Raw genomic sequence first — 18,531 nt, 5'->3', positions numbered from 1 at the left:
GTCCTAACAGAAAACGTCCCTGGGGGACGGAACCTGTATGACGGCTGGTTACACAAAGAGAGGGGGTTGGGCTTGAATGAAAGCGCGGGAGGACTGAAGAACAAAGGGAGAAGCTATGCTATCGTAAATACAGAATCTTATGCATTCTAAATATCCGCCCATTTGGAAAAGGAAAATGCAATAAATATTTATTCTGAGCTGCGCTTCGGTAGGTTGATCGTAGATGCTGGCCGTGTTGCCCAAAAGAGCTCTTCCTTGTCCCTTTAAGAGTGTCTCTGGTGGTAAACAGAATACTTGGAAGTGTCGTGTTGGTTGTTAGAAGAGAACCTTTCTAAGTCCTTTCCTAGCCCACGTTTACAGCGGCCGCTGCTCACTCAACGGCTAGGAGGTATCACTTCTGTAGCGAATAAGAGTTCAAAGTTCATACCATTCGCAACCAAAGCTCACGCTGAGGTTGGCTTAGTTCTGTAGTTGACATGTTAGTCCTTTTAACGTGGAACCGTCATCCTCACGTCCTCGGAACAGCTTATTATCTGAATCCTTCTGACATCGGACCGTCGCTCTAATGTACCCGGAACAGCAAGTTATTCACCCTTTTAACGCAGTGGCTGCAGGTCTCGCATACTCGGAACAGGAGGTTACATTTTTGTCAAGGGCTTATATAGTGGAGGGAGAGAAGAGTGTGTTTCATAGTTTATAACCCCTGTCTCTTCACAGAGGCATGCCACTGTTTGAGCAGAGCTCTAACCTTATGAAAACCCAATTCTCTCATTTGGAAGCTAAAATTACATTTAATCTTTTCACAAATAGTTTCATATTTATTCATTTAAATGCACAACAATCTAGAATGTGTAGACTTTCCCAGATACAGTTTGTCGTCCTGTCATCAGTCATAATGTCTCAGATGACAACCGAACTGACATCATATTCATTAAGTAGCAACTCATATTTTCAACTGGTTGGATTACCGAAATATGGTTCCTTACTCCCCCACCTTTTGATGTTCCCCGACTCTATGTTTAACAAAGGCTTTTCATGAGTCCTTCAGTAGAGTCAAGAGAGGAAAGGGAGAAAGGTATTTATGGGGGGGTCATAAACCTTACCCACAGGCCAACGTCATGACACTAGTTAGTAAATGCTTCAGCCATTTTGGCGAATTAAATATATTTTATCACATACACTGGATAGAGGCAGTGAAATGTGTTGTATTACAGGTCAGCCGTAGTAGTACGGGGCCCTGGAGCAAATTAGGTATAAGTGCCACATCGACAGATTCGAACCAGCAACCTTTTGGTTACTGGCCAAACTCTCTAACCGCTTGGCTACCAATGATAAACCCTACGATTGTGCCCTATTGTTTTAGAAAACGCTACATCGCTCCACATAGTCCTCAATTGTAGTACGACATCTTTTAGGCCCCTTTTACGGTTACACTGTAGCCCCAAACCCTCTCGTAGCTAGGCCGTTCTAGCCTCTTCCACTTTCTCACATCCCCATCTTTCCACCCACCCTCGCCAGATGCCAACTTAGCAGAGAGCATGCTGGGACATCCATTTCCTATAATCCTGTCTACCCTCCATCACCGTGTCCTTGTCCAGCGAGGCCCTCAGATTAATGACAACGCTCCCCTCGTCTCCTCTCCCGTCTCTTTGTGACCCCAACATCTGGGACGGTTGGGACCCTCGCACCTCTCTCTAACGTTCTAGTTCTCTCTCTAACGGAATAGTTCTTTGTTTGCTCAACTGTATGACGGAGGAAAAATGCAGGCCTGGAGATTCCCAGATTGTAGATTCCCTGTTGCTCCGATCCTGGGCTTAGGGAATATCATTGCCTGTCCCCACCTATCCTATTCATCCCTGCTTCTGTTTGCTCTGTCGGCCAGGAAGGGAGGAATGGGGAAAATGGTTGTTCCCTATCTAAACGCTGTTTTTCCTCCACCCGCTGTGTCTGCTGGGCCTGTCCGTGTTTGATAGCAATCTGCCACCTCTTGGTTGTGTGGGCGCGTGCGTGTGAGCGTGGAGTTATAAACAGCCCCAGTGCTCCTGTGGGGAGATCTACCGTCCAGCCTGACATGATTCACACTGACTGGGGGTGACCTTGTAAACTAGTACACACACACACACACACACACACACACACACACACACACACACACACACACACACACACTCTCTCTTCTTGCTATTGCATTTTCATGACCAGTATTTCTAATTATTTGAAAAACTTTGACTAGTCGATACCTTGATTTTATTACGACTTGATGTTACAAACATATTGCTCACCATATGTCTGCTGCAGACGAACAAGAGAGAGTCATGAGAAAACGAGTTTTGACCAGTCATGTAAAATAAAAGTGCTGAAAACAAATTGGCTTCCTACTTAAAAAGATGGAGAACAAGCTATGAGGGAAACATACTAGCGTTTTGTTACTTTATCGATTCCCCCATCACTGATGTTAGTCATGAATGATAGGCCGACATAACGGCTAAATAAATGACGTTGACACAAATTGACTCAATCTCCCCACGTGTGCAGTCATACGTTGTCTTCAGTCCTATATTACATGACGGTAACAGAGAGTACTTGAGGTCCCTAATCCACTGAAGACACGGTGGCTCTTTTTAAATCATTTTAAATCATTGTTGTCTGACATCATTTCCTGTGACATGGCATTGACATAATTTCCTGTGACATGGCATTTCAGGTGAACGTCACGGTGGACTACATCAGAGCTGCCACCAGCTCCTCAGAGACCAGCACCATCCCCGCCTTTGCAGAACGCACCTGTGCCACCGTCACCATCGGCGGCATGTGAGTACACCTATCTCAAAACCGACTTTTCACCTGCACTGCCGACCTCTGCTGACCCCTAATATGTCTGTGTCACCCCGTCTGTCACCTTGCTTGTAGACAGGATGAGTAGTCCAGACAAGCGGTTGTCAATCCTGGCTCCGGAAACACCTATAGTAAGTGCAGAGCTTTGTTCTAGTCCAGTAGTGACACGGCAGAGTCAGCTCAAACTTACTGTATTTCAACCGTTGGAAAGTTGAATTGAGTGTTAGTACTGGACTGGAACAAACATGCACAATATGCTATGATTGAAGGGGACGGATCTAGGCCATATATATCTATATTCCTTAGAATCAGTTGAAGTGCATATCTGTCTGTAGGCCGCTGATGTAATGGACAAGGACAAGATAGTTCAACGAGAAATAAAAGCTCTACAAAAGCCCAAGAGAACAGGTTAAATGTACACAGTACAGGCCTACTGCATTAAAGAGCAACCAACGTGGACAAGCCACACGGTTCATTCACACCCCTTCACGTCAACATGTCACCCGGCTACGCCCTCTGATGTTTTCCCTCATACAAATGGAAGAAAGACCTTTTTAAGACATGTTCTGGAGCTACGGAGTACCTCTCCTTTCATCTGCTAGCCCCCCCTTATCACACGGCACCGCTAGTTAGCAGCGGCGCCGGGCCAGCGTAGGTCACCCAATTACTAGCCAGACGCACTGCGGTGCATTGTGGGTAACAGGTGGCCGGCCCGCTCTGAGGTGCTGTGTGCATGCGTACGTGCGCGTCTTATGGCCCACCATATTTCTCTCCACGTGGTGAGCTAGACCCCTCTACCCGTTTAGCACAAGGCGAGGGAGAGCGGCACAGCAGGGGGGCTAGCTGGAGATGGCTAGTGCCAGCAGCCTAGCAACCTACGTCCTAGATACCACTACCATTGAGATTGTTAGTATTGGCGTGTGGAAAAGGCCTGTTTGACCTTACCCTGCTTTTAGGCTAATTTAGGGTTGTATTAAAGGTTGTCTGATTTCCCAAGGACACGTCAACCTCATTTCCTCATACTTTCTAAATGCATGCAGTCAGGCAGGCTAGGTCATTCAGTAAATAAGAGTTTGTTCTTTAAACTGACTTGCCTTTATAAATGAAGGTAGAATAAATATAATCTTTGGAACAAGCACTAATCTGACAACCTGGATAGGTCAAAGTGAAAGATCCACCATGTTGTTTTCACCCGTCCCAGTCATTTGAGATCTATGAAAACGATATGCTTTTCCAACTTTTTTAAGTGTCTAATTTGAAGGCAATTTGCAACACTTAGTCCAACATTTTTGCAGTGTTAGCTGATCTGCCTCCACATTTCCATTCAGAAGATGTGTAAGTCATTAAAGCCACTGTCATGATGTGATGCTCAATTTGTCTCAATTTATAAAAGACCGAGAAATGAAACAAAGTGAGGACGGGGAAATTACTTTTTCTCTTTTTTCTCTTTTCTTTTTGACTCACCATCTCAATTAAAGGCAGTTTACTAGACTCCTCCTGTTTTTATTCTCTCTGCCGGGCTGTCTCTCTGCTGGCCTGTCTCTCTTTCTCTCTGCCTGCCGGCCTGTCTCTCTTTCTCTCTGCCTGTCTCTGCCGGCCTGTCTCTCTCTCTCTCTGCCCGTCTCTCTCTCTCTCTCTCTCTGCCTCATCCTCCTCTCCAATTAATCTGAACAGAAAACCTAATAAAAACATTTCACCACGAGGAGCCACCAAACTTTCTCAATTACGGTCTTGGCATGCCGACAGGCTAACAAAACATTTTGGAAAGACAAGCCTGCACCGAGTGCACTCACTCTCTTTAGCTGTTACATGGGCGCCTAAGGGCTCTGAGCTAACTGCAGAGCCCTTCCATCGAACTCTCACCCGTTATTTTTCTACTTCTATCTCTCACCTTCCCCCTCTTTCTGTGGTTGTGAAATAACAATGCAGCCTCTGGTTGCTGTGGTTCGAAGGTCTCTCTCACCTCGCCATGTTGCCGGGACCTTGACTTGCTAGTTAGTCATTGTCTTTCACATTTTCCTTGATCTTTCTTCTGTTGTTCTTTAGTGTTTCTGGGCTTGTGTTTCTTCAGTTTTTCTGAGCTTGCCCCCGCGCCCTTTTTGGTGTACTGATGGGCCGTGTTGCAGCCTTGAAGCTTTCTACTGTATAATAACTGGGATGATAAGTAAACACTGGTTAAAATCACCTTGCTTTCTGTCTTTCTCCCTCCCTCCCTCCCTCCCTCTCTCCGTCTCTCTCTCTCTCTCTGTCTGTCTCTCTCTCTGTCTCTCTCTCTCGCTGTCTCTCTCTCTCGCTGTCTCTCTCTCTCGCTGTCTCTCTCTCTCGCTGTCTCTCTCTCTCGCTGTCTCTCTCTCTCGCTGTCTCTCTCTCTCGCTGTCTCTCTCTCTCGCTGTCTCTCTCTCTCGCTGTCTCTCTCTCTCGCTGTCTCTCTCTCTCGCTGTCTCTCTCTCTCGATGTCTCTCTCTCTCTCTGTCTCTCTCTCTCTTTGTCTCTCTCTCTCTTTGTCTCTCTCTCTCTTTGTCTCTCTCTCTCTTTGTCTCTCTCTCTCTTTGTCTCTCTCTCTCTTTGTCTCTCTCTCTCTCTGTCTCTGTCTCTCTCTCTCTCTCTCTCTCTCTCTGTCTCTCTGTCTCTCTCGGTCCCGTGTGGCTCAGTTGGTAGAGCATGGCGCTTGCAACGCCAGGGTTGTGGGTTCATTTCCCACGGGGGGACGAGGATGAATATGTATGAACTTTCCAATGTGTAAGTCGCTCTGGATAAGAGCGTCTGCTAAATGACTTAAATGTAAATGTAAATGTCTCTCACTCACTCTGTTTCTCTCTCTCCCTCCACAGTAACATAGCTGAGGCGTTGATCAGTAAAGGTTTTGCCACAGTCATCCGCTACAGACAGGATGACGACCAGCGCTCATCCCACTACGACGAGCTACTGGCTGCAGAGGCACGGTAAGCACAGTGCCCCAAAATGGTTTCTACTGCTGAAAACTAAACCTGACTGCTTTAACCAGCTTGACTAAACCTCCCTTTAAATGAAAATGCTTTCTGTCACGCTCATGCAACAACAGAAGTGTTGTAGGGATACAATATGAATATGTGTGTGCTGCATCATGGCAAAATATTCAACAACACTGGTCAGAGGTGGCCATTGTTCCCTGTGTCGTAAATCAGCGCCTCTACAAGGCCTGGGGTGTATTCATTACTCCGATTCTGTTGCAAAACGTTTCTTAAACAGAAGCAAACCAAACAAAACAGGGAAGGACTTACCTGAATTTGTCCAGTAGAAACTCTCGTTTAGACTGATGATTACACCCCTGCGCTGCTCTAAGTTTCTACCAATGGATTGGCCTCTGAGTGTCTCGCGCGCACACACACTAAATCAGGCCTTCTCTTTACACGTGCTCTGGGAATATAATTATGTGTATGTGCACCGGGAGATTTAGTACGTGCTTTAATACAGCACTACAGATAAAGATCTCTGGGTTAGCAGATAGATGACTACCCACCTGTGGTGTTTGTGCAAGTGTTTTCCCATGCTACCTTTCTCTCTCCTTCTGTCTCTCTTTCTGGGCTCCTCAAACTCCTTCCCTTTCTCATTCTCCCTCATCTCTTACACACACACACACAGTAGTGAAACACATATCTCTGACCCACAGAGGACCCTAACTGCCACAATTCCCATCATCTTTCTCATCTTCATCTGTAGCACTCAAGCTCTTTCCAGTAGGAATCTGAACAGGTGGTAATCACACCAGGGTCAGACTGAAAATGCCCCCCCCCCACAACCATTACAGTTTCCATTTTACGGGTATAGGTTACACGTGAAGTCCCCCTACCGCTGATCCTGGTGGGGGAGCTTGGAAACTGTATCCCCCTCTGAGCCGGAATGGCTCTCTGAGTGTTTATTACCCACAGCTCCATTTCTCCTTTGTGGCTTAAAGACCTGATGGTTTCTCCTTAACTCGCTGGATGATGGGATGAACCGTAATGGTGACCACTGTCTCACTCTTTCCCTCTGATTGATCACAGGGCAATCAAGAACGGGAAAGGGCTGCATAGCAAGAAGGAGGTCCCCATCCACAGAGTGGCTGATATCTCTGGGGTAAGATAGATTAGTGTGAGAGAGAGAAATGTGTGTGTGCGACTTTGAGGAATAATTGTGTGTGTTTACTGTTATGTGACTAGGCTTATATGTTGTGTGTGTTTTCTCCCCTGCAGTGTGTGTGTGTGCAATGTTCCTGCACATTCTTGGGCCAACATTCTTCTTGATAATATAATTGCCAAACCTTGACCCACCAGTCTCAATGCCCTCCAGTCTCTCCCAAACCCCTCCCCAGGACAAACCTTGACCCACCAGTCTCAATGCCCTCCAGTCTCTCCCAAACCTTGACCCACCAGTCTCAATGCCCTCCAGTCTCTCCCAAACCTTGACCCACCAGTCTCAATGCCCTCCAGTCTCTCCCAAACCTTGACCCACCAGTTTCAATGCCCTCCAGTCTCTCCCAAACCTTGACCCACCAGTTTCAATGCCCTCCAGTCTCTCCCAAACCTTGACCCACCAGTCTCAATGCCCTCCAGTCTCTCCCAAACCTTGACCCACCAGTCTCAATGCCCTCCAGTCTCTCCCAAACCCCTCCCCAGGACAAACCTTGACCCACCAGTCTCAATGCCCTCCAGTCTCTCCCAAACCCCTCCCCAGGACAAACCTTGACCCACCAGTCTCAATGCCCTCCAGTCTCTCCCAAACCTTGACCCACCAGTCTCAATGCCCTCCAGTCTCTCCCAAACCTTGACCCACCAGTCTCAATGCCCTCCAGTCTCTCCCAAACCCCTCCCCAGGACAAACCTTGACCCACCAGTCTCAATGCCCTCCAGTCTCTCCCAAACCATTCCCCAGGATAAACCTTGTCATCTGATCTATAGATGAATCACTCTAAGTAATATCCATAATACCAGTCCCCCCCCCATATTATAGCAATAAAGGCTGATCTAAATATAGTTCCCTCTGCATTAATAAAGTCATCTAGGAAGTTGTTTACGTGTTCCAGGGACAGCAGACAGCGTCTCTGCTTATGAAAATTGATTGGGCTGCTCACTAAATGAAGATTAGATTTTACTCCGTGGCCATAAAACGTGTTAACGGGGAGTAATGAGATGCACGTCCACACTCTCTCTCTCTCTCTCCACACTCTCTCTCTCTCTCTCTCTCTCTCTCTCTCCACACTCTCTCTCTCTCTCTCTCCACACTCTCTCTCTCTCTCTCTCTCTCCACACTCTCTCTCTCTCTCTCTCCACACTCTCTCTCTCTCTCTCTCTCTCTCTCTCTCCACACTCTCTCTCTCTCTCTCTCTCTCTCCACACTCTCTCTCTCTCTCTCTCTCTCTCTCTCTCTCTCTCTCTCCACACTCTCTCTCTCTCTCTCTCTCCACACTCTCTCTCTCTCTCTCTCTCCACACTCTCTCTCTCTCTCTCTCTCTCCACACTCTCTCTCTCTCTCTCTCTCTCCACACTCTCTCTCTCTCTCCACACTCTCTCTCTCTCTCCACACTCTCTCTCTCTCTCCACTCTCTCTCTCTCTCTCTCTCTCCACACTCTCTCTCTCTCTCTCTCCACACTCTCTCTCTCTCTCTCTCCACACTCTCTCTCTCTCTCTCTCCACACTCTCTCTCTCTCTCTCTCTCTCTCTCCACACTCTCTCTCTCTCTCTCTCCACACTCTCTCTCTCTCTCTCTCCACACTCTCTCTCTCTCTCTCCACACTCTCTCTCTCTCTCTCTCTCTCCACACTCTCTCTCTCTCTCTCCACACTCTCTCTCTCTCTCCACACTCTCTCTCTCTCTCCACTCTCTCTCCACACTCTCTCCACACTCTCTCTCTCTCTCTCTCCACACTCTCTCCACACTCTCTCTCTCCACTCTCTCTCTCTCTCCACACTCTCTCTCTCTCTCCACACTCTCTCTCTCTCTCTCTCTCTCTCCACACTCTCTCCACCTTACGCCTTTGTTTTACGAGAAGGCTTGTCCGTGCTTTAATGGACTGGGCAGTCAGTCTAGGACGTGTGTTATTGTTTAACGCCCGCATACACACACACACACACACACACACACACACACACACACACACACACACACACACACACACACACACACACACACACACTGTTCTCCAGTGTAACGAGGTGTGTGCATGCATCTTTCTGTCTGTACCTGTGTGTGTTGATCTTGCCCAGCCCCCCCTCTAAAGACGCTCCATCTCTCTCAGCAGCCCTCTGTGTTTCATTGCAGCCATATAAGAGAGTGATACGACACATTTGCATGTCAGCTTGTTTCCCCGTCACTCTGAAGACTGACAGCCGCCCAGGAATAGATTCTTGATACCATGTCAATCTGTTGATGACTTCTGCCAGTCAGGGAGAACAAGCGTGTGTGTGTCTTCCTCCATCTTAAAGTACTGCTCCCTCTTGGCTGGAGAGCCGGGCTGTAGTGGTCGGGCCGTGGGGGCTGTAGTGGTCGGGCCGTGGGGGCTGTAGTGGCCGGGCCGTGGGGGCTGTAGTGGCCGGGCCGTGGGGGCTGTAGTTGCCGGGCTGTAGTGGCTGGGCCAGGCTAATGTAATGAGCATTCTAATAAAAATACAAAAATCTCCGCCTGTCACACACACACACACACACACACACACACACACACACACACACACACACACACACACACACACACACAGGGATATTACAGAGAGGGATTCTGTAGATGGAGTGGGTTACATTGAGAGCAATACAGTGGGGATATATATTGGAGTACAGTGAGATGTGTGTATATACATATACAGTACATACAAAGGTGCTGAGTGAATATGGCACTGGGGCACTTCTCTCTCTCTTCACCCCCCAACACACAGGTTACATAAACACAGTCCCTCCTGACTCCTGCCCCCCCAGCCCGCTGGTATATGTGTGTGTGTTCACCTGTTTCCCTATTGCCCACCTTTCTCCATCCCAAGAGTTCATCTGAACAGAGAAATAATGTGTAGTTTAGGGCTAGATTCCTGCCCAGTAACTTTAATCACCACAGCAATGTTGACTTTGCACCCTGCAATCCTGAGCTACCTGGCGCTTGATGGAATAGTTCCACCTTGTCAACTACATATTTCCTCATCCTCCTCAGCCAGTACATCTGTTTTGCCAGAACACATCTCTCTTCCTCTACACCCCACCCCCACCCCACTACATCTAAATCATGAGCGAGTGCTAGTGAGTCACTGCCTGGTTTGCTGTGGCTGCATTGGCCTGCCTGCCTTAGCCTGCCTGCCTTAGCCTGCCTGCCTAGCTGTGTATTTATTAATATAACTATCTCTCTCTCTGCCATTGATTCATCAGCCTGTCTGTATAGGCAATGATTTAGCCACGCTTGTAATTCTGGCCTTGGTGTACCCACCAAGCCAGTGACTCACCAGAAAGGGACAGAGAGAGAGAGATATGAGGCCTAGCAATGTCATGGTGAAATCATCGGTCCGTTCACCTTTACCGAGAAACCCCACGCAATGAACTTCACCCTAATTTACTCATCTGCATATGAAGTGGTTGGACTAAGACTGAGGTGTATGATCCACTATCAGACCATCCAGTTGACATGAAGATCTGCATTGCTAGGATGAAGCTGCTACTCTGAACATGTTTCTTTCTTCTCCAGGAAACACAGAAGGCCAAGCAGTTCCTGCCTTTCCTCCAGAGAGCGGGCCGCTCCGAGGCGGTGGTAGAATACGTGTTCAGTGGCTCCCGCCTCAAACTCTACATGCCCAAAGAGACCTGCCTCATCACCTTCCTCCTCGCCGGTAAGTAGTCCATCCGCGAGGGCCGTAAGGCAACTTCCTGGTTTAGCGAATTACATCCTGGTTTAGGCAACTTTCTTCCAGTTACACACAAATCAAATGTACACGTCACATATACAGTTTACAGCAGGAATATAAGGTGCTGCGAAATGCTTGTGCTAGGAGCTAACAGGGCGACGTGTCTTTCAGCGCCATCTTGTTGGCTATCTCAGAGATTGGAGCGGCGCCTGGTTAGACTATTAGTTATCAGTCTTTTAACTCTGTAACCAACTTTTGTTTTTGTTTACTTCCAGTTTAATAAAAACATAGGCTAGTAGGGGAGTGTATGTATGTGTGTGTGTACAGTACGTGAGGAGAGGTGTGTGTGTGTGTGTGTGTACAGTACGTGAGGAGATGTATGTGTACAGTACGTGAGGAGATGTGTGTGTACAGTACGTGAGGAGAAGTGTGTATGTACAGTACGTGAGGAGAAGTGTGGGTGTGTACAGTACGTGAGGTGTGTGTGTGTGTACAGTACGTGAGGAGAGGTGTGTGTACAGTACGTGAGGAGAGGTGTGTGTGTGTACTGTACGTGAGGAGAGGTGTATGTACAGTACGTGAGGAGAGGTGTGTGTACAGTACGTAAGGAGAGGTGTGTGTGTACAGTACGTAAGGAGAGGTGTGTGTGTGTGTGCCAGACATATCAAGCCAGGTGCAGCGTCACGGCCCCAGCTCAGAGGTCACGGTGTCTGATAGCAGAGCTAGCGGAGCGCCCAGCTGTTAGCAGTCATTCACTACGAAGGTCGACAGGGTTCTGGTGAAACCACGCCAGCCGGCCCCTGGCACCATTGGGTTGGCGTGTAGCTGATGTGACCTTTCACCTCATGCGGGCATTGCCCCCCCCCCCCCCCCCCCCCCCCCACCACCACACACACACACACACACTGGATCCCTGCCAGCGACCTCCCCACTCTGCCTCGTCTGACATTTTGTGCCAAGCCAGGTGAATGAACGCAAAACTGATTGCAAATCAGTGTCAAGGGCAGGGCTCTCCAACCCTCTTCCTGGAGAGCTACCGTCCTCTAGGTTTTTGCTCCAACCCTAATCTAGTGCCCCTGATTCTAGAAAATAGTTGCTTGCTAAGATGAATCAGGTCAGTTACAACTGGGACTGGATTGAAAACCTACAAGACGGTGGCTCTCCAGGAACAGGGTTGTAGAGCCCTGGGCTAGAGGGCATTTGGGGTATGAGGTGACCATTTTGTGCCCGGGAAACAGTTGCAAGAGAAATATAGGCTACAATGTACTGTAGATTGGTTATGGTTGCATTTATACTTTGTCTGGCAGCTCAGCTTTCTGTCTGGCAGCTCAGCTTTCTGTCTGGCAGCTCAGGTTGATTTGTGCAGACAATTTAGATCAGAATCAGTCGATAGCAGGAATGCTTGTGTGTTTTAGATTAGATGAGACTCCATTTACTCGACTAGCCGTAATAGAAGCATTACATCTAATCCAGGCATCTATCGGTCTCTATTTCAGCTCTGTCATTGACCAAACAAAAGAAGAACCCACTTCATTCATTTCCCAACAGGACACCACCATATATTCATGATAACATCATCCCCGGTTTAATTGTGCATGTCTTCCATTGTAAATGTTTTAATTAATTTGGTAATTTGTTTCTAAATGTCTTTCCCCTTTGTCGTTGGTTTTTGTAATTAATTATTTTCTCCGCCAGGCATTTTGACTTGACCCTCTCTCTCCACCAAACCACCTAGGCCTTTATTAAGACTGGTTGGAAATCTGACATTATAACTTGAAGCACGCTCTCACGCATACGCACGCACGCACACACACACACTTGCGTGCTTGTGTTTTCTGTCATTGGAAATGATTTTATTCAATCAGGGGTTATTACCATATGACAATAAGCACATTATGGCACAGAGCCTGTTTTTGATTAAGGTTGTTCCCGGTAAAAAGGTTTTCTGCTAGGAAATGACAGTTCATGTTGTCTTTAATAAACACATTAAGGCCAGATTAACGCTGATTGATACAAACGATCCTTGCTCCCTTTTTTAATATGAGGTGCTTCCGTTATGATTAGCCACCGCACTGCATCCTGACCACCCTCACCTTTCCTGGAAGGTGTGGGGGGGGGGTGTAATAGTTTATTCATTTATTTGTGTGTGTGTGTGGTTATTGCTGCCTGTGGGTTTGTGTGGTCATGCCTTTGCCTTTGATGTCGTGTTACGTCTTTGTCTGTGTGTGTCACGTGTGTGTATGTTGTGTTTTGTCCATTGTATGTGTGTGTATTGCCCAGAGTTCATGTGCGCCTCTGTGGTTCTTATTGAGGTTAGAGACCCCTGATATATAGTACTGTTGACATAACATAACTATCCCCTGTTATCTCTCACCCTACATACCCGTATCTACTAACACTACCCCACTCACATCTTCATGTCCTCTCAATGTGTCAAAGTTATCTCTCCATGTTTTATGCACCTATCTCCCTCTGTAACCCTGTGTGAAATGTCACAAGGCGTCCCAAATGGCACCCTATTCCCTACTTAGTGCACTACTTTTGACCAGGGCCCTGATGAAAAATAGTGCACTACAGTGCCTTCAGAAAGTATTCATACCCCTTGACTTATTCCACATTTTGTTGTTACAGCCTGAATCCAATATGGATTTCATAGATTTTTTCCCCTCAACCATCTACACACAATACCCCATAATGACAAAGTGAAAATATATTTTTCAAATGCATTGAAAATTAAATACAGAAATATCTAATTTACACAAGTATTCACACCACTGAGTCAATACTTTGTAGAAGCACCTCTGGCAGTGATTACAGCTTTGAGTCTTTCTGGGTAAGTCTCTAAGATCTTTACACACCTGGATTGTGCAACATTTGCCCGTTTCATTCTTGAAAAAATTAATTCAAGCTCTGTCAAATTGGTTGTTGATTATTGCTAGATTTTCAAGTAGATTTAAATCAAAACTGTTACTCGGCCACTCGGGAACATTCACTGCCTTCTTGGTAAGCAACTTCAGTGTAGATTTGGCCTTGTGTTTTAGCTTATTGTCCTGCTGAAAGGTGAGTTCATCTCCCAGTGTCTGGTGGAAAGCAGACTGAACCAGGTTTTCCCTTTTTTTTATATAAAAAAAAAAAACTCCCCAGTCTTTAACAATTACAAGCATACCCATAACATGATGCAGCTAATGCGTTGCTTAAAAATATGGAGAATGGTACTCAGTCACGTGTTGTATTGGATTTGCCCCAAACATACCAACTTTGTATTCTGGACAAAAAGTTAATTCCTTTGACATTTTTTGCAATATTACTTCAGTGCCTTGTGGCAAACATGATGCATGTTTTGGAATATGTTTTATTCTGTACAGGCTTCCTTCTTTTCACTCTGTGAATAACGTTAGCATTGTGGAGAAACTACAATGTTGTTGATCCATCCTCCCCGGCGACTGAGTTAGGAAGCCTGTATCTTTGTAGTGACTGGTTGTATTGACACACCATCCAAAGTGTAATTAATAACTTCACCATGCTCAAAGGGATATTCAATGTCTGTTTATCTACCAATGGTTGCCCTTTGAGGCATTGGAAAGTCTCCTTGGTCTTTGTGATTGAATCTGTGTTTGAAATTCACTGCTCGACTGAGGTACCTTACAGATTATTGTATGTGTGGGGTACAGAAATTATGTAGTCATTCAAACGTCATGTTAAACAATTAATTTTTATTTTTTATTTAACTAGGCAAGTCAGTTAAGAACAACTTCTTATTTAAACACTATTGCACACAGAGCCCATACAACTTATGTGACTTGTTTAGACTTGCCGTAACAAAGGAGTTGAATACTTATTGACTCAACATTTCAGCTTTTCATTTGTAATTATTTTGAAAAAGAATCTAAAAGCATAATTCCACTTTGATATTGTCTGTCGACCAGTGACACAAAATCTCAATGTAATCCATTTTGAATTCCAGCTGTAACACAACAAAATGTGAAAGTCAAGGGGTGTAAATACTTTCTGAAGACACTGTATATGAGCTTAAAGATGCAGTCCTGGATCTTAAGCCCTTACAAATCTGTTAAACACATTTTCATATTGGATTTTGTAACATATCATATGAATTGTAATAGGAATAGAAATAGATGACGCCGTTCACAATTCTGCACCATTTTCAGGGAATGTTTTTGACTCGTGAGCACTACTTACTTTAATTTGACCTATATTGTCACAACAAAATCCTGCAACATCAGGAATTGAATATTTTGGTCCATAATGTTGGTTGATTGGTGGTTAGGCTTTTAGCAGGCCAAAAGTAGGCTACATGACAATTGCAATAATGTAAATATAACCGTGTGTTAGTGAGGGTTTTCAGTGAATTTCACCAATCATACCTATTTTTATTTTGAATTAATTTGTTAACATTTCAAAAAACATTACACTTTGACATTCTGGGCTTTGTGTGTAGGCCAGTGACAACAGTGACAAACAGTCAACAAAATGTGGAAAAAGTGAAGGGGTGAATACTTCCTGAAGGGAAGAGGAAGCCATTTTGATCTGTTGCATGTTAAACACCAGAAGCCCTTCACCCTCAAGACTCCATCATATAGGCTACTCACAATCACATAATATGTGTTGGAGGTTTCCACATCTCTAGAACATATTGATGGGATTGTCGAGGCCAGGTGGGTGCGTCCGTGTAATGGCCAATCTGTTTGTAATGTCAGGCAGGAATTCAACTGGATTGGAAGGAGGCTCTCCAGAGAGGTGTGTGTGTGTGTCTAGTTGAGTGAGCTTCCCTGGGCGCCATACTAAATGGACATAAATCCTTTAAGACAGAAGTGTAGTGTCTCTTGAGGTCTGCTTACTGTGGAAGTCTGATGCTTTACCTGTTGACACCAAAGAGCCCTGCTCTCGGTCTCTCTGTCTGTCTTGGTGTTTCTCAATATGCATACTACCGTGCTCCACACTCTCATCCTCTGAGTGCATTCTCCGACCACGTTCTTTTGAGTACGTTCTTGTGAGGACGAGAATGTGGAGAAAGCATAAAACATTACATTTGAGAATCATCACACTCCCCTCTACTGTATTACCTCACGCTGCACCTCCCCTCTACTGTATTACCTCACGCTGCACCTCCCCTCTACTGTATTACCTCACGCTGCTCCCCCCTCTACTGTATTACCTCACGCTGCTCCCCCCTCTACTGTATTACCTCACGCTGCTCCCCCCTCTACTGTATTACCTCACGCTGCACCTCCCCTCTACTGTATTACCTCACGCTGCACCTCCCCTCTACTGTATTACCTCACGCTGCTCCCCCCCTACTGTATTACCTCACGCTGCACCTCCCCTCTACTGTATTACCTCACGCTGCTCCCCTCCCTACTGTATTACCTCACGCTGCACCTCCCCTCTACTGTATTACCTCACGCTGCACCTCCCCCTACTGTATTACCTCACGCTGCTCCTCCTCCTACTGTATTACCTCACGCTGCTCCTCCTCCTACTGTATTACCTCACTCTGCTCCCCCCTCTACTGTATTACCTCACGCTGCTCCCTCCCCTACTGTATTACCTCACGCTGCACCTCCCCTCTACTGTATTACCTCACGCTGCTCCCCCCCTACTGTATTACCTCACGCTGCACCTCCCCTCTACTGTATTACCTCACGCTGCACCTCCCCTCTACTGTATTACCTCACGCTGCACCTCCCCTCTACTGTATTACCTCACGCTGCACCTCCCCTCTACTGTATTACCTCACGCTGCTCCTCCCCTCTACTGTATTACCTCACGCTGCACCTCCCCTTTCACTGAGCCTTCTTCCAGCCAGGACAATGGCAACAATAGAGACAAAACAAGATATACACAAAGCAAACGTTTCACTTCATAATTATCAACTACATATGGGAGTAGTAATAATCTAGCTAGCCAGCTAGTTAAACAGGCAAAAATTACCTAAAACTAATGCAATGCAACATGCATGTACATTTTCTATGGATAGCTACCAATTCTTTGTGGCTAGCTAGCTAGCTAGCCCTATTGATTTTCTATGGACTTACTCATTCACTGAACCGTCTTCCAGATAGGATAACAATGGCAATCGAGACAAAACAATATATATACATATACACACAGTGGGGAGAACAAGTATTGGATACACTGCCGATTTTGCAGGTTTTCCTACTTACAAAGCATGTAGAGGTCTGTAATTTTTTATCATAGGTACACTTCAACTGTGAGAGACGGAATCTAAAACAAAAATCCAGAAAATCACAATGTATGATTTTTAAGTAATTAATTTGCATTTTATTGCATGACGTATTTGATCACCTACCAACCAGTAAGAAGTCCGGCTCTCACAGACCTGTTAGTTTTTCTTTAAGAAGCCCTCCTGTTCTCCACTCATTACCTGTATTAACTGCACCTGTTTGAACTCGTTACCTGTATAAAAGACACCTGTCCACACACTCAATCAAACAGACTCCAACCTCTCCACAATGGCCAAGACCAGAGAGCTGTGTCAACTTGACCGTTGAGTCACGGTAATCTCCGCTTATGCATTCTGGACGCTAATGGCCTGGTACTCAGCGCTCTATTGTCAATCGAAAACCACATCAAACACTTATCATCAAAACAGTATCATGCTTTTAAAACTCACCTCACTGTGATGATCAATACAAAGCAGTTCAACAACCGGTTAAAACTGAGGGGAAAACATGGTCGTTCTGGATGTTATTTCAAAGCTTAACACAATGAAATGGTGAGTATTAATTCAAAAGACCATATGCATATTAGAACTTATGCATAGGCCTATTTACCCCCCCCAAAAAAATAAAAAAAATAAAAAATTAATGCTTGTGCCATTATACAATACATAGCCTAATAGCCTACTGCATATTACACACGGTAGAAAATCCTTTAAATTTATTTTTTTAACATCGATTTAAGATGTCTTCGGTACTTAATTGGTCTAGACTTTTGCGTGTGGACACAATAATATTATTATTATGCCTACTGGATGGACTGGTTACCTTATGCTATGCTCCAAACTTTCTATCCATGAGTCTGGGAGAGAACATATAGGCCTAGGTGAGGCTGTTGGTTTGTTGATTGTGCAGGGCGTCTTCAATTATGGTGAACTTGTATTTGATTTATAATAGTCTAGTAAAAGGGCATTTTCTGATATTTTCATAATAGGCTGACTAACTTTTAGCTACAGAATATCTCACCACTGTCGTTTTCATCTCTCTCTCCTTCATTCCTTTCTCCAGCGTGCAGAGAGAGGGCTTTGAACAGTTTAATGAAAAACGTTTTGTTGTGAAAACAAGGTACTATTGATGTTCCCGAACAGATTTCACTTTGTTTCCAAAGTTAAACTCTGGGTAGCTGCAGGAACAGGGTTGGAGAAGCCATGTTACACAGAGTTTAGGTGAAATATCGCCTGTCGCTCAGCAAGAGGCTGCATGCTCCTGAAACAGTGGTTGATGTGTGGAGTGAAATAAGTCTTCCTATAAGCTCGTATTTCTATATGCAACCCTCTGTGAAAGCAGACTTTTCAAGGTTGCTACTAAAGAGGATCCCAGGTGCTACTATATTTATTTCTCAGTTGCTTATATTAAGCACACACTTACTATAAAACTGGAGTAGCCTACCCGGCATGATTGAAAGGAAAGCGGCTCCATTCGCTATTCGAGTACATACAGATGACATCTCTTTTTCCCCTGGTCCTGCCCATTTTGATAATGGCCCATTCTAAATCTAAACAAATTGTAACTATTAATAAAGATTTCATTGAGAATAGTCTGATGGGTGAAATATGAGAAGAGCACGTGCAGCCTGAGGCAAGTAACAGAGCGGCAACTATTTTTTGC

The 18,531-nt window shown here is 45.5% G+C and overlaps 1 protein-coding gene across 1 annotated transcript in view; it reads left to right on the top strand.

Annotated features, from left to right (window-relative positions):
• Positions 1 to 2,677: 2,677 nt before the first annotated feature.
• Positions 2,678 to 18,531, top strand: part of LOC129864974 (staphylococcal nuclease domain-containing protein 1-like) — a 33,074-nt gene continuing 17,220 nt past the window's right edge. Inside the window, exons 1-4 of the mRNA XM_055937338.1 lie at positions 2,678 to 2,811; positions 5,667 to 5,777; positions 6,858 to 6,930; positions 10,510 to 10,651. Coding sequence (XP_055793313.1) covers positions 2,693 to 2,811; positions 5,667 to 5,777; positions 6,858 to 6,930; positions 10,510 to 10,651 — 445 coding nt within the window. The 5' untranslated portion in view covers positions 2,678 to 2,692. The remainder of the gene's footprint in view (positions 2,812 to 5,666; positions 5,778 to 6,857; positions 6,931 to 10,509; positions 10,652 to 18,531) is intronic.

Source organism: Salvelinus fontinalis, chromosome 11, assembly GCF_029448725.1.
Source record: "Salvelinus fontinalis isolate EN_2023a chromosome 11, ASM2944872v1, whole genome shotgun sequence".
NCBI classification, from domain to species: Eukaryota; Metazoa; Chordata; class Actinopteri; order Salmoniformes; family Salmonidae; genus Salvelinus; species Salvelinus fontinalis.
Note: the sequence above shows the minus strand (reverse complement) of the source record. Positions and strands in the feature narration are given on the sequence as shown.